General features: G+C 42.0%; 1 protein-coding gene across 2 annotated transcripts in view; it reads right to left on the bottom strand.

Annotated features, from left to right (window-relative positions):
- Positions 1 to 13,336, bottom strand: part of LOC140210558 (plasmanylethanolamine desaturase 1) — a 170,666-nt gene that overhangs the window by 61,683 nt on the left and 95,647 nt on the right. For both annotated transcript variants that reach the window (XM_072279618.1, XM_072279617.1), the window contains one exon: positions 8,350 to 8,441. In XM_072279618.1, the coding sequence (XP_072135719.1) occupies positions 8,350 to 8,441 (92 nt within the window). The remainder of the gene's footprint in view (positions 1 to 8,349; positions 8,442 to 13,336) is intronic.

The raw sequence follows: 13,336 nt of genomic DNA, 5'->3' as shown, positions 1-13,336 counted from the left end.
CAAAACATCCTTCGGCTCTATAAACATGAGGTCTTGTCAGTTCCTTCTGAAATGATTGTGAAAATACTCAGCAGGAATTTGAAATCAGGATGGACATCAATGAGAAGAACAATTGATGAAAGGAGAAGAGGGAGACAACAAACTGGATGAGCGCAGATCTCATGTGGTACTACAATATTTTAAAAAAATTCAAGTAACCTTCTCTCTCACCTTCCTCCCTCAAAATAGAACATGTATCTCCTGCAACAATTCTATTTTAATGAACGTATTTACTTTTTAAATGTCACAATGACAAAGAGGCGGTGTTCTCCAAGGAAGTTCTCAGCCAGCCCCTTAAGAAAATATGGAATATAAAAAGTGATCCATCACTACACAAAGGGCAAACTAAAAGCAGAAGCATATTGGAGCTAGTAAAAGTAAATATAATGAAAGACAAAGCGAAAATGAGAATGTCAGAAGAAGTGACTGATAATGGGGACATAACAGAACACTAGTATACTCTGTGTTAGTCCATTCAGAACTATATCATGTTTTCAGTATGTAATATAGGAAAATATTCCACAAGCCAGTTTCTTTGGGCCAAAGAAGCACTCAGTTATGTCTAGAGTCACAAGACTAATGTCCCCGTGTTTATGCCAAAGGCTGCCTCCAGTCTGAAGAAGCATTAATCTACCCGATAAACAAGTCCAGCATTAAATCTTGAAAGTTATTATCCCAAATCCCAATGCCAATGCAGGCAATAACTGCAGCATTTAGATAATTGAAAAAGTTATGAAACAATAAAAGGGCAAAAAGCCTTCGCCAGCATCTTCCCAGCCCCATATATCATGTACAATTTGTCTTGCTATGGGATCTATGCAAACCACCAAATCTCTTAAGGGAGATGGCTTAACACAGATAGAGGAAAATAAGGCTCTTAAATACGTCCCAATCCTCAAAAGCTATGAAACAGCAATGTATTTATCCAATAGTACTCCTCAACTATCCAAATTTAACCAACAGGATTTCTCAAAATAAATCACTAATTTTGATTATTGTCCTTCCAATCTTAAAATACTCAATATAATTTTAAGCATAGATTAAAACCACACTTTTAATGATTATCAACATGACATCAGCTGTTTACTTTGAATCCACTTGACATGTTCATGAAAATGGCATTAGAAAATATTCTCATCTGTAGTCTGAGGCTACACACATCAAAGTTGCTGGTGAACACAGCAGGCCAGGCAGCATCTCTAGGAAGAGGTACAGTCGACGTTTCCAGCAGAGACCCCTCGTCAGGACTACCTGAAAGAAGTATGTCCGGATGAAGGGTCTCGGCCTGAAACGTCGACTGTACCTCTTCCTAGAAATGCTGCCTGGCCTGCTGCATTCACCAGCAACTTTGATGTGTGTTGCTTGAATTTCCAGCATCTGCAGAATTCCTCGTGTTCGTAGTCTGAGGCTGCCTATTTTCTCATTATGAGAGATAGGCTGATTATATTTACTGTATGTTGAAGATTTTCTATTGATCAATTCTCTAAATAAGCAAACTCAGTTACATAAGATCCAACTATGTACATCTTCACTCCATTTACATCAACCTCCTTTTGAAGACAGATGCCTATAATCTACTCAATATACAAACTATCATATCATTAGCAATGAGAAGGGATAAAGTTGTCGATTTTGATAACAGTTCTCAAAACACATTGCAGTGCATTCATGTTGACTATTTTTCACTCTTCATATGTATTTTCTTGAGATTAAGGGAGGTTTGCTTCCTCCATAGTTCAGATGGTTTGGAAGCAGTTGATGAGGTCAATGTGGGGTCCACACACAAGCGGCAATGCTTGGTGCACAGGTAGCTGGGAAGTTTGCAAAGTGGTGTATTCCTTCTGCCAGCTTTGCTTGGTTTCCTTGTGCTCCCGAACTGCTTCATGAGATGCAGTGCAATGCTGAATGCTTCTTCACTTTGAGTGGCCTTGAGCAAGAACACTAAGGACCTGATAGGGTGCAATACTTTCTAAAGTTTTCTCTGTCTATTTGACAATCTTTTGTCATAACAGAGCTCAGAGTAAAGTGTTTGTTTTAGAGTGTCTTATTGTCTCCGATGTCAGGAAGGTCAACAACAGGCCCTGTCCATCAATATATCATTCACAATGCAGGTTCCTTTTCAACTTAAAGCCAGTGGTGATACTGTTCAAAGACAGTAACATCACTTATCTGTATTTGCAATCCAATTATTTAAAGTATGGATTTAATATGTGAGGATCTAATGACTCCAAGCAAAGCTAGTGTACCCTTGTTCTTATAAGACAAGTAATGAGCATACTAGATCTTCAAAGTGTTAACCTATAGTACTGCACTAATTTTTCCAAATGGGCACTGTACAGTCAAGCATTGATATATGAAGAAAGCACCTGCAAAAATCCTCAAGTTAACACAAGCCATTTACTTTAATACTTTTACTCTCCTGCAGATCAGCAACTCATCTGCAAAGCTGAAAACTAACATCAAAATTTGTCCAGTCCTTCCCTCTCCAAAATATGGCAATTTATCAACTTACTGATATAGGCCAGTTAATATTACTCTCACCTCACTTCTTTAGCCATGTTCAGCATGGCATTATTCACAAAATACAAGTCAGACAATGAGTCTGGTTGACTCTCCTGCCCAGAAGAATGAGATCCAAAAAGGTAGGTAAGAGATAAATGACATCTGCAATGTTTTCTACTGGGGGTAACACAGCTTCAGAAGTTTAACCAGATATTTCCGAACATGATTCACCTATGTGCCAATTATATAATCAGCGTATTCCAATCATGTAATTTGGCCTGTTTTCTTGCTTTAGAAACTAAATCATGTTGACCCAAGAGTGACATTAATCAACAGTTCTGGTCATCTCCTGAACAACCATGTTTTATTGATGGTACATATGATGGAATGTTTACATAAGGTCTCTCTTCTGATCACTGTAACAATGGTCAGATTCACACAAAATTAGGGCCTCCACTGCCACCAACAGCCTGACTCTGGTGCACCTCACAGGTCCCAACTTTTGATGATCACCCACACCTTATTCCCCATCACAGAATTAGCCCCATTCATAAACTTTCTCACACCACGTCTCTGAAACATCCATCCCCTTCTTGATCCCAGGCAACCATCTCCTCATCTGCACCCGCCCCTCCATGACCCACAGCTCCTGAGGCCTTAATCAGTCTATCTACTATCCCTCACCCCACCAGCAAACCACAGTTGCCGTGAAACTCCAACATCATTCACCTTTGGGATCTCCAATCATCCAAATGCAACTCTGTCCCACCTTCCACATTGCTGCTTCGATTGATGGTGCACCCTTAGCCCCCAAGTAAGCCAAGGAATACCAACGCTCCTGACTGCCATAGCTGCAAGCACATATTTGATTCTATAGTTCTGGTCACACCAAAGCTTCAAGTTTCATCATCCAATATAACATCAATGGGTCCTCAGCCTGAATAGCTGTAGGTCTATATCGGGAGGAGGAGAAGATGGCGGCGCGACACAGCGCGCACGGCCTCTCTGGTGATGAATATCTGTAATCTGTCAAGTAGGAGGCCGTGCACAATTCTGATTTGATAGAGGCAGACGTGAGAGCACGGAGGAACATCTGGGGAAACTTCTGAAATGCCTGCTTCGCTGCCACTGCTACTGTGTGGTCCGAAATCTCCGGAGGGGAAGGCCCCGAATCCTCGGTTTTGCCTGTTGCTTGGCGGCCAGGGCCAGGGTCAAAACGCTTGGCAGAGATGGGGCTCGGCGCTCGGTGTCGGAGGGCTGGTCGGAGGCTCTAAGTTTTTGGACGGACTCATAGAGTCGGACTGTGGTCGGGTGCTTCCAGGATGCTGCATCCTGACCCAAGAGTGACATTAATCAACAGTGGTTGGCGGAAGGGCTTTGTCACCCAGCATCTGACCTACCCTTGTAGCCATGGAAATCACAATACCATCGAACATCAAGGATAAATATTCAAATTCTCTCTTTTTGGAGAGGGTCATTTGCCTTTGGTCTTCAGCGTGACTATTACTTGCCACATCACCCCATGCCTTAAGATTGTCTTGTTGCTTCATTTGCTAAGTAGTTGTAAATGGAATTGAATATTATGCGAGCAACAGCAAACATCAATTCCTCTGACAAAGCAAATGAAGATAGCTGATCCTCAGAGAATGCCCTAAGTCACTCCTGCAGTGAGTTCAAGTTCATGTTAATTGTCTTGGACATATATACCTATTAGCAGCAGCACTGCAATAGACTATAAACATGACAAACACAAATTTAAATTAACATAACCTCGTATGGCAAAGTAAACAAAATAACAACAATCTTAGTGCAAGTTGAAGGAAGTAGAGTTCGAGGCAGAACTGGCACTTTTCAGGTCAGTTCAAAATCTTGATGGAGTTGTGGGGGGCGGGGAAGCTGTTATTGAACCTTGAAGGGTGAATCTTCAGGCTGCTATACCTCCTGCCTGATGGCCAGCGATGAGAAGAGGGCATGGCCCGGATGGTAATGGCCCTTCGTGACTGTTGCTGCTTTGCTGACACAACACCTCTTGTCAATGGTGCAGAGATCTGCACTTGTGATGAAACTGGCTGCATCCACCATTCGTTACAGCCTCTTCCACTCCCATGCATTGGAGTTCCCATATCAGAATGTGATGCAACCAGTCAGAATCCTATCCGGTGATACCTTGATGCTGGGATGATTGACCTCCAGCAATCGTAATCATCTTACTTTTCTTCCAGTCACTGGATTGTTTTCCGTTTGATGCCCATTGACTTCAGCTTTGCCGAACACCTTTTCAGCCACCATCATTCAAATGTTCCTCGATGTCAAAGGTTGCCACTTCGGCTTCTCCTCTAGAATTCAGCTCCCAAGTACAGCATGCTTTATCAAAGAAAAAGTTCCATGACACGCAGTGATGTTAGGGCAGCTGATATGTTCAAAGAGATCATTTTAAGGAGCTCAGTAAAGGCACAAAGAGAAATGTAAAGGCAAAAAAAAAAGTTGAGGTAGGAATCACCAAGAGTTCAGAGAATTGGCAACAGGAGACATAGTTCCACTGGTGGAATGATGAAATTTGTTGATGAAAGGTCAATTCTGCAGAGTTGATGAATTTTCTTGATGGGGTTTATAGCTGGAGGAGATCACAAAGATTAGGAGGGGCAAGTCTGAGGAGGGAACTCAAAACAAGGGTGAGACGTTAGAAATCTGCACAAGGAGCTGCTGCAGATTAACATGACTTGGTGTGAGTTAGAACGATGATGGAAGTGTTTTGGGTGTTCTCGAGATTACTGAGTGTAGAATGGTAACAGTAGCCAGAAATCGAACGTTACCTGTACCTGTAACAAAGGTACGGATGAGAGTTTTGGCCACAGAGCAGATGTTCTGGAAGTAGAAAGCAACAGTTTTAATGACAGGTGATACGTGATGTCATGCTTGCCAAAAAAAAGTCCATTTTTTTCCTAAGGAGAGAAGTCATGTAATGGAATTTGGGGTAGAAAAAGGCCTTTTAGTATTTAATGCAAAGAAATCTCTGCTCATCCAGTATAAATTTAGATTGTGACTGGGTCAGGACAACAAAAAGAATCAAGGTGTTTCATACAACAACTAGCTTTTTGTTAAATCAAAAGCTATTATTGGGTTAGTCATTTAGCATACCCAATGCTCACATGGCAATTAATGTTTGCAAATGAGCAAGTACAGTTTTAAGAGAAACCCCAGGGGTAAGTTTTCTCCTTTGTTCAATGTCCTTGTTGATTTCAATGAAATCAATGCAATGGATTAAAAAAAGAAATTGTCTACTGCAGGCTGCGAATTGTTAGTCAACACTTGGTGCTCACAGCGTTATTTGGGCGGAAATGGAAAGAAAATCTCAGGACTAGCTTGTGTATCAGTTGTGGGGTAACAGAGCTCACCATTGACCTTGAAAAAAATTAGGCAGAGACCTGCCAACCTGCATGTAACTTTCCCAGTGGAGACATTAGCAATTTCAGATCATAGCCATTAGACATAGGAGCAGAATTAGGCTATATGGCCCATCGAGTCTGCTTTGCCATTCCATCATGGCTGATTTATTATCCCTCTCAACCCTATTCTCCTGCCTTCTCCCCATAACCTTTAATAATCAAGCACCTATCAACTTCTGCTTTAAACATATCCAATGGTCTGGCCTCCAAAGCTGTCTGTGGCAGTGAATTCCACAAATTCACCACCCACAGGATACCAGAGGAACTCAGCAGGTCAGGTAGCACCTATGAGTCCAGATGAAAGGTCTCAATTCAGAATGCCAACTGACTATTTCCCGCCATAGGTGCTCACACACCTATTGAGTTCTTCCAGCATCCCATGTGTTGCTCCTCTTCTCCATTCCTGGCTGATATCAGTTCAATACAAACCTGACATCCAGCAGCAATCAAACTAGCTGAGCAGCCTATCAAATTGGAAACTTCCCACAGATAACAAAATGGAAAGCAAAAGTATAAAGTTACTATTTCCAATACTTTAAAAGCATTCAATATATATTCAAATATACACTTAAAATTCGTTGAAATATTTAAGGTGGACCATAGTCCACATACGAGATTATTTGTGAAAGAGAATTAGTAGGCAGCTTTTAAACTGAATTACTAACACCATGTTAAATTACACATGTGTATGAATCCCAAAGCTGTTGTCAGTGTCACAGTGAATTCAGACAGTTTAGCCCTCAGTCCAACCATAAAACGCTAACCACAGTCTGTGACCATGTAAGAGCTAGTTATTGTCTTTAAGTTTCGATTTATGGGTGCTTAGGATTGCTGGAGCAACAGAAACCAATGAGTAATCTGATGCAGCAGCTGTGCTATAGAAATAGGAAAAAGTATTCACCAAATAGGATCCCACAGCCAAAACATACACTCCACTGAGTGTTATTAGATTCAATTTCCCAGCAGTGAGGTGGGGTCCAGTTCAGCTCAAATCAAGGGCATTCCAGCCTGTAATGTACACCGTGTCCTTTGAGTCAGATTTTACACTGGGGACCATGCTGGAGTCCAGAACAGAACAGATCAGACCCATGTTGAACTTTTAGCTCATTTTAGTCTTCATTCCTAACAACAAAAGATCTCTGACTTTGGGGACTCCAATTCTGGCTTTGCTGTGTAAACACTTTTTTTTCCTGAAAATTAATTAGCCCTTCAGCTGCATTGTAAACTTCTATTTCCCTTGACTGGGTGGGTAACACGATCACGCCCTTTACAAAATACATGTTCTGCGCTGTCCTGCTGGGGAAGAGCACCGAGCCCAGGCGGCTTTGCCCTCTGTCTCAGCTGCCACTTTTTGAAGGAAGCATTCCTTTTTATAAGCTATTTTCCTCTCTTTCCCTTCTGGGCCTCATCGTTGCACTGCATCCCTAGAAAATACGACAGGGGAGGGGCAAACAACTGGCTTCCAGATCTCTGTCAACAACACTTTGAAATCAGCCCATTGGAGCAGTGGAGAATGGTCCGGTATGACTCACTTTTTAATTTTCCCTCCCTATGGGGGCCTTTACTCAGTACTTCCCCTAATAGTACAATTGAGACAGGTACAGTTGACATGGTACAACTGAGATTAATTAGTGCCTGTTTACTACCCAATTAGATTATTGGATGAATAATAACTGTACACAAACCATTTCAAAAGAGATCAAGTGCAGAGGTACAGAGCAAGGGAAAACAATCCACAACCCAATTCAAGATTAACATTGCAATTTTGGGGGGGGGGGGGGGGGAATGTATGACGTCTTCAAACAAGAAAAATACACCTTTTTTTTGCAATAATTGTTTCTGTGCAATGTGGATCTGTGGAGTGGGGTTTGAAAGATAACATTGCCGCTTTAAAAAGCTGCATCCTACCTTCACAACATTCTGGTAGTGTTGCTTTAGCAGCTCTCAGCTGTGTCCAGTTAAGCCACAAGCTGATTTCAATTAATCTGATTCAGACAAAATCTTTGGGTCATTTTAAATACTCATTCTAGAAGGATCCTTTCAAGTGCAGGACCTTACTCTACATTACGCGATTCTCAAAGGATTCTGATGTTAGCACAGCTCACTAAGAGTCACCAGCACATTTGGTTCACATTACTTCATGCTCAATTTACAATGAAACCCTCTGAATTTGCATTCAAGTGTAAATATGGGATCAGAAACATTTGCAATGTGTTTGTGTGTAAGAAAAAGAGTAGCATTGTGAATGGGTCACAGAAACAATGCACTTATTTTTAGACACAATTTTTAATTGTGGCCCAGATGTCAGCATGCTCACAAGACAATGCACATATTAAATGCTATTCATCCAGTCGGCCCTCACCTTGCCAATGACAGGGATATCAACAGAACCCCAGGTGTCTGCTCCCCAGTGAACCAGGCCGGAGGCAAAATCTGCAGTAACAATCCCAGCAACTGGAAAATATGGAAAGGATTGGAAAATCCATAATGAGCTCACAGTCTGAAACTAAAAATGATCAGATAGATTTTTTTAATCCAAAGTCATACATCTATATTAAAATCTTTTAAAAATTATATATTGCTTTTATATCTTATTTGTTTTCTTAATAGTACACCATAAAAACATAATTTTCTAAAATAAAAAGGCTGGACAATGAAATCATATTTTTCATATCATTCTAATTCATTTTACAAACCAGCAGGGACTTATGCTTTTCAAGTTAATGTGGTTAAAGACAGACAGACATTTTCAAGGCAATGGTTTAATTTTTTCAAGATAGAGGTTATTTTGGTTAATTTGGTCACAGTTTGGTAAGGCACGGACATGGGTTATTGCTTCCCTTATAAATAAACACTGCCCTCTCCACACACACACACACACACACACACACACACACACTAATAAGTAGTTTAATACATCATCCTTTTCTTCTTCTGTTTACAAATGCTGACTAATCTGCTGCATAATTGCAACATTTAGTGTTTTCCTACACTCGTAACTTCCTGATCTCGGTAAGTATTTTCAAGCTGGCAGTGAGCAGCCCCCGAAGAGCGCAAAACTGCAGAACGACAAGAGTCAGTATTGAATGGCTGGTCTGGGATTGGAAATCCACTCAACCAATGTGATGAGGTAGCCAAGTGGCTGAGGAGATAGACTGTCAATCCACTGTACCCTGCACATGTAGGTTCGAATATTTAGATCGACTGAGGTAATTTCAGAACTTGAGGTTGCACAGTAGTTAGCAAAATCCTATTACAGTGCCAGTGACACAGGTTCAATCCCACCTCTACCTGTAAGGAATGTGTACGCTCTTCCCATTTCCTCCAGGCGCTCCAGTTTCTTCCCGCACTCCAAAGACATACGGGTTAGGAGATTAATTTGTCACATGGATGTAAATGGGCAGCACGGGCCCTTTACCATGCTTCACCTCTAAAAAATCATTAGTGTAAAGAGTGTAAAAATATTTTTATACACAATGGTGCACATTTTTTCTCAAATGTAGTAACTGGAGCATGAGAGCAAGGCCTTTCACAAAGCCATTGACAAGGTCCCGCATGGGAATGTTGGTCAAGAACATTCAAAAGGCTCGGCATTCAGGATGAGGTAGTAAATTGGATTAGTCATTGACTTTGCAGGAGAAGCCAGAGAGCCATAACACGCTGGAGGAACTCAGCAGGTCAGGCAGCGTCTGTGAAAACGTTGACTGATCGTTTCCACGAATGCTGCCCGACCTGCTGAGTTCCTCCAGCGTGTTGTGAGTGTTGCTTTGACCTCAGCATCTGCAGAGTATTTTGTGTAGCCAGAGAGTTATAGTAGATGGTTGCCTCTCTGACAGGAGGCCTGTGGCCAGTGGTCATAAAGTCATAGAGAAGTACCACACAGAAACAGGCCCTTCGGCCCATCTAGTCCATTCCAAAAACATTTAAACTGTCAGCCCCCATCGACTGCACCAGGACCAGAGCTCTCCATACTCTGACTATCCATTTACTTATCCGAACTTTTCTTAAACGTTGAAATCAAGCTCGCATGCACCACTTGTGTGGGCTGCTCATTCCACACTCTCACAACCCTCTGAGTGAAGAATTTTCTCATGTTCCCCTTAAAGTTTTCACCTTTCATCCTTAACCCATGACCTCTAGTTGCAGTCCCACCCAACCTCAGTGGAAAAAGCCTGCTTGCATTTACCCTACCTATACCCCTGATAATTTTGTATACCTCTATCCAAATCTGCTCTCAATCTTCTACGTTCTAAAGAATACAGTCCTAACCTATTCAATCTTTTTTATAATCAGGTCCCCCAGACCCAGCAATATCCTTGTAAATTTTCTAACCTAGTTTGCATCTTTCCTGTAGGTAGGTGACTAACCCTGGATGGTGTAATACTTCGCACTTGTCTGCATTAAATTCCATCTCCATTTTTCAGCCCATTTTTCCAGCTGATCCAGATCCCTCTGTAAGCCATGATAGCCTTCCACAGTATCCACTACAGCCCCAGTCTTGGTGTCAGCCACAAATTTGCTGATCCAGTTAACCACATTGTCATCCAGATCATTGATATAGACGACAAAGACCAAAGGACCCAGCACAGATCCTTGCAGCACACCACTAGCCACGGGCCTCCAGTTAGAGAGACAACCTCTGCTACCACTCTCTGTCTACTCCCACAAAGCCAATGTCTAATCCAGTTTACTATCTCAACCTGAATGCCGGGTGACTGAACCTTCTTGACCAGCTTCCCATGCAGGACCTTGTCAAGTGCCTTGCTAAAGTCCATGTAACCAACATCCACTCCCTTGCCTTCATCCACATTCCTGGTAACTTCCTCAAAAAACTCTGTATGATTGGTTAGACATGACCTACCATGCATGAAGCCATGCTGACTATCTTTAATCAGCCCACGACTAGCCAAATACTCACACAACTGATCCCTTAAAATGCCATCCAATTCCTTCCCTGTGCCGCAGGGATTGGGTGCTTTGTTATTTGTCATCTGTATCAATGATCTGGATGATAATGCAGTAAACTGGATCAGCAAATTTGCGGATGACACCACAATTGGGGGCATAGTACACAGCAAGGAAGACTAGCAAAGCTTGCATCAGATCTGGATCAGCTGGAAAAATGTGTTGAAATATGGCAGATGGAATTTAATGCAGACTGGCGTGAGGTGTTACGCTATGGGAGGACAAACCTGGGTAGGGCTTACACAATAAGTGGTACTGCACTGAGGAGTGCCGTAGAACAGAGAAGTCTGGGAAACAAATTAATCATTCCTTGAAAGGGGCGTCACAAGTAGTCAGGGTTGTAAAAAGAGCTTTTGGCACATTAGCCTTCATAAATCAATATAGTGTGCAGTAGTTGGGATGTTACGTTGAAGTTGTATAAGACATTGATGAGGCCTTATTTGGACTATTGTATGTAGTTCTGGTCATTTACCTATAAGAAAGATATCAATAAGATTGAATGAGTGCAGAGAAAATTCACAAGGATATTGACATGAATTGAGGACATGAGTTATAGGGAAAGGTGGAATATATTAGGACCTTATTCCCTAGAGCATCGGAGAATGAGGGGAGATTTGATAGCAGTATAAAAAATTATGAGGGGTATATTGAGGGTAAATGCAAGCAGACTTTTTCCACTGAAGTTGGGTGAGAGATCATGGGTTAATAGTGATCTAGAATTCATGGGTTAACGGTGAAAGGTGAACTGTTTAAGGGGATCATGAGGGGGATCTTCTTCACTCAGAGGGCGCTGAGAGTGTGGAATGAGCTGCCAGTGGAAGTGGTAAGCATGATTTTGATTTCAACATCTGAAAGAAATTCGGATAGGCACATGGATGGGAGGGACATGAAAGGCTCAGGTCAATGGGACTAGGCAGATCAAAAGTTCGTTATGGACTAGATGGCCCCAAGGACCCATTTCTGTGCTGTGGCGTTATACGATTTGATTTTTTTTTTAAATCACAGAAATAGGCCATTCAGCCCAAAATATCTGTTCTACCATTCTATACCGTTCTGCAAGACTTTCTATTCAGCACCATGTTTCTGCACCAAGTCCAATCCCTGATACCCTTAACATCCTAACAAGCTATTTACCTCTGATGTGAAATCACTCAGCAACTAACTCTCCATAACCCTTTTGGACAGAGAATTCTAGACTCACTATCCTCTGGGTGCAGAATTTTCATCTCATTCCTAAATGACCAGCTCCTTATCTTGAGACTGTGAACCCCTGGTTCTGGATACCTGAGCCACGGGAAATATCACCTCTGCATTCACCCTGCCAAGCCCCATAAGAATTCTGCAACTTCAAAGACCAATTACTTTTCATTAATATATGATTGAATACTGTGAATACTTGAAGTGTAAAGACCTGAGACATTCTTAAGTGTGACCAGCAAATTGTAGGCTTTAGATTTGATGTGTAAAAGTCTTCTATAGCCATGACTCCAAACACAAATCACTGAATAATGGCCACTCAGGCAATGGTCCTTAGTGGTCAAGAAGCTCGACAGCATATTGGAGTCGAAATCTTCCAATCTGCCATCAGCACATAGCACCATGGAGGCTGGAGTGAAATGACCATGTTTAAGTCTCCTCCTCAGTAGGCAGAATTCACTCAGCACCACAACTCAACATATGTTTACCATGAAAAGGAAATGCAAAGTATAAATCCATCACCTGTGTTACTGTGTGCTCTGTCACCTTGACAATGACGTCAGTGTGCAAGTATGCAGTTTGAGATCACCTTTCCTGCACACTCACCAACATTCACATTGCAGAGGCCAGAGATGACACTGCAGATACTGGAATCTAAAGCAAAAGACATATGTGTGGGAGGAAAGGACAGCCAGGCAGCACCTGCAAAGGCGAAGGGCTGGCCGACGTTTCTGGGCCATTACTCTCATCAAGACTGAGGATGTAGAGAGAAGATAACCATTATAAAGAGGTGAAAGGAAGGGTGATAGGTAAACCAGGGTTGATGGCCAGATTGAGACAGGTGGAGGAGGATGGGGAAGATTAGAGACAGGTGGAAAAATATTAGGCAGGTGGATCCCAGTAGGAGAAGATGAAGGAGGAGATAGAGATAGAGGGTGATAAGTGGAACTAGAAAAGGGAGGGATGATGGGAAGATGGAATGAGACAGAGCGGGGAATTGGAAGGGTAGGCAAAGGAAGAAGTCCAGGCGGATAGGTGCATGGGTAATGGGTAAAATAGAACAGGGTGACAAACCTAGGTATGGGGGTAGAAATGAAAAAAAAAGTTACACTTGGGTGGTCGGATCGGAATGGTAAAGGAACACAGGGAGATGGGGTTACCTAGAACTTGAAAATTCAATATTGTGT

Source organism: Mobula birostris, chromosome 15, assembly GCF_030028105.1.
Source record: "Mobula birostris isolate sMobBir1 chromosome 15, sMobBir1.hap1, whole genome shotgun sequence".
NCBI lineage: Eukaryota > Metazoa > Chordata > Chondrichthyes > Myliobatiformes > Myliobatidae > Mobula > Mobula birostris.
Note: the sequence above shows the minus strand (reverse complement) of the source record. Positions and strands in the feature narration are given on the sequence as shown.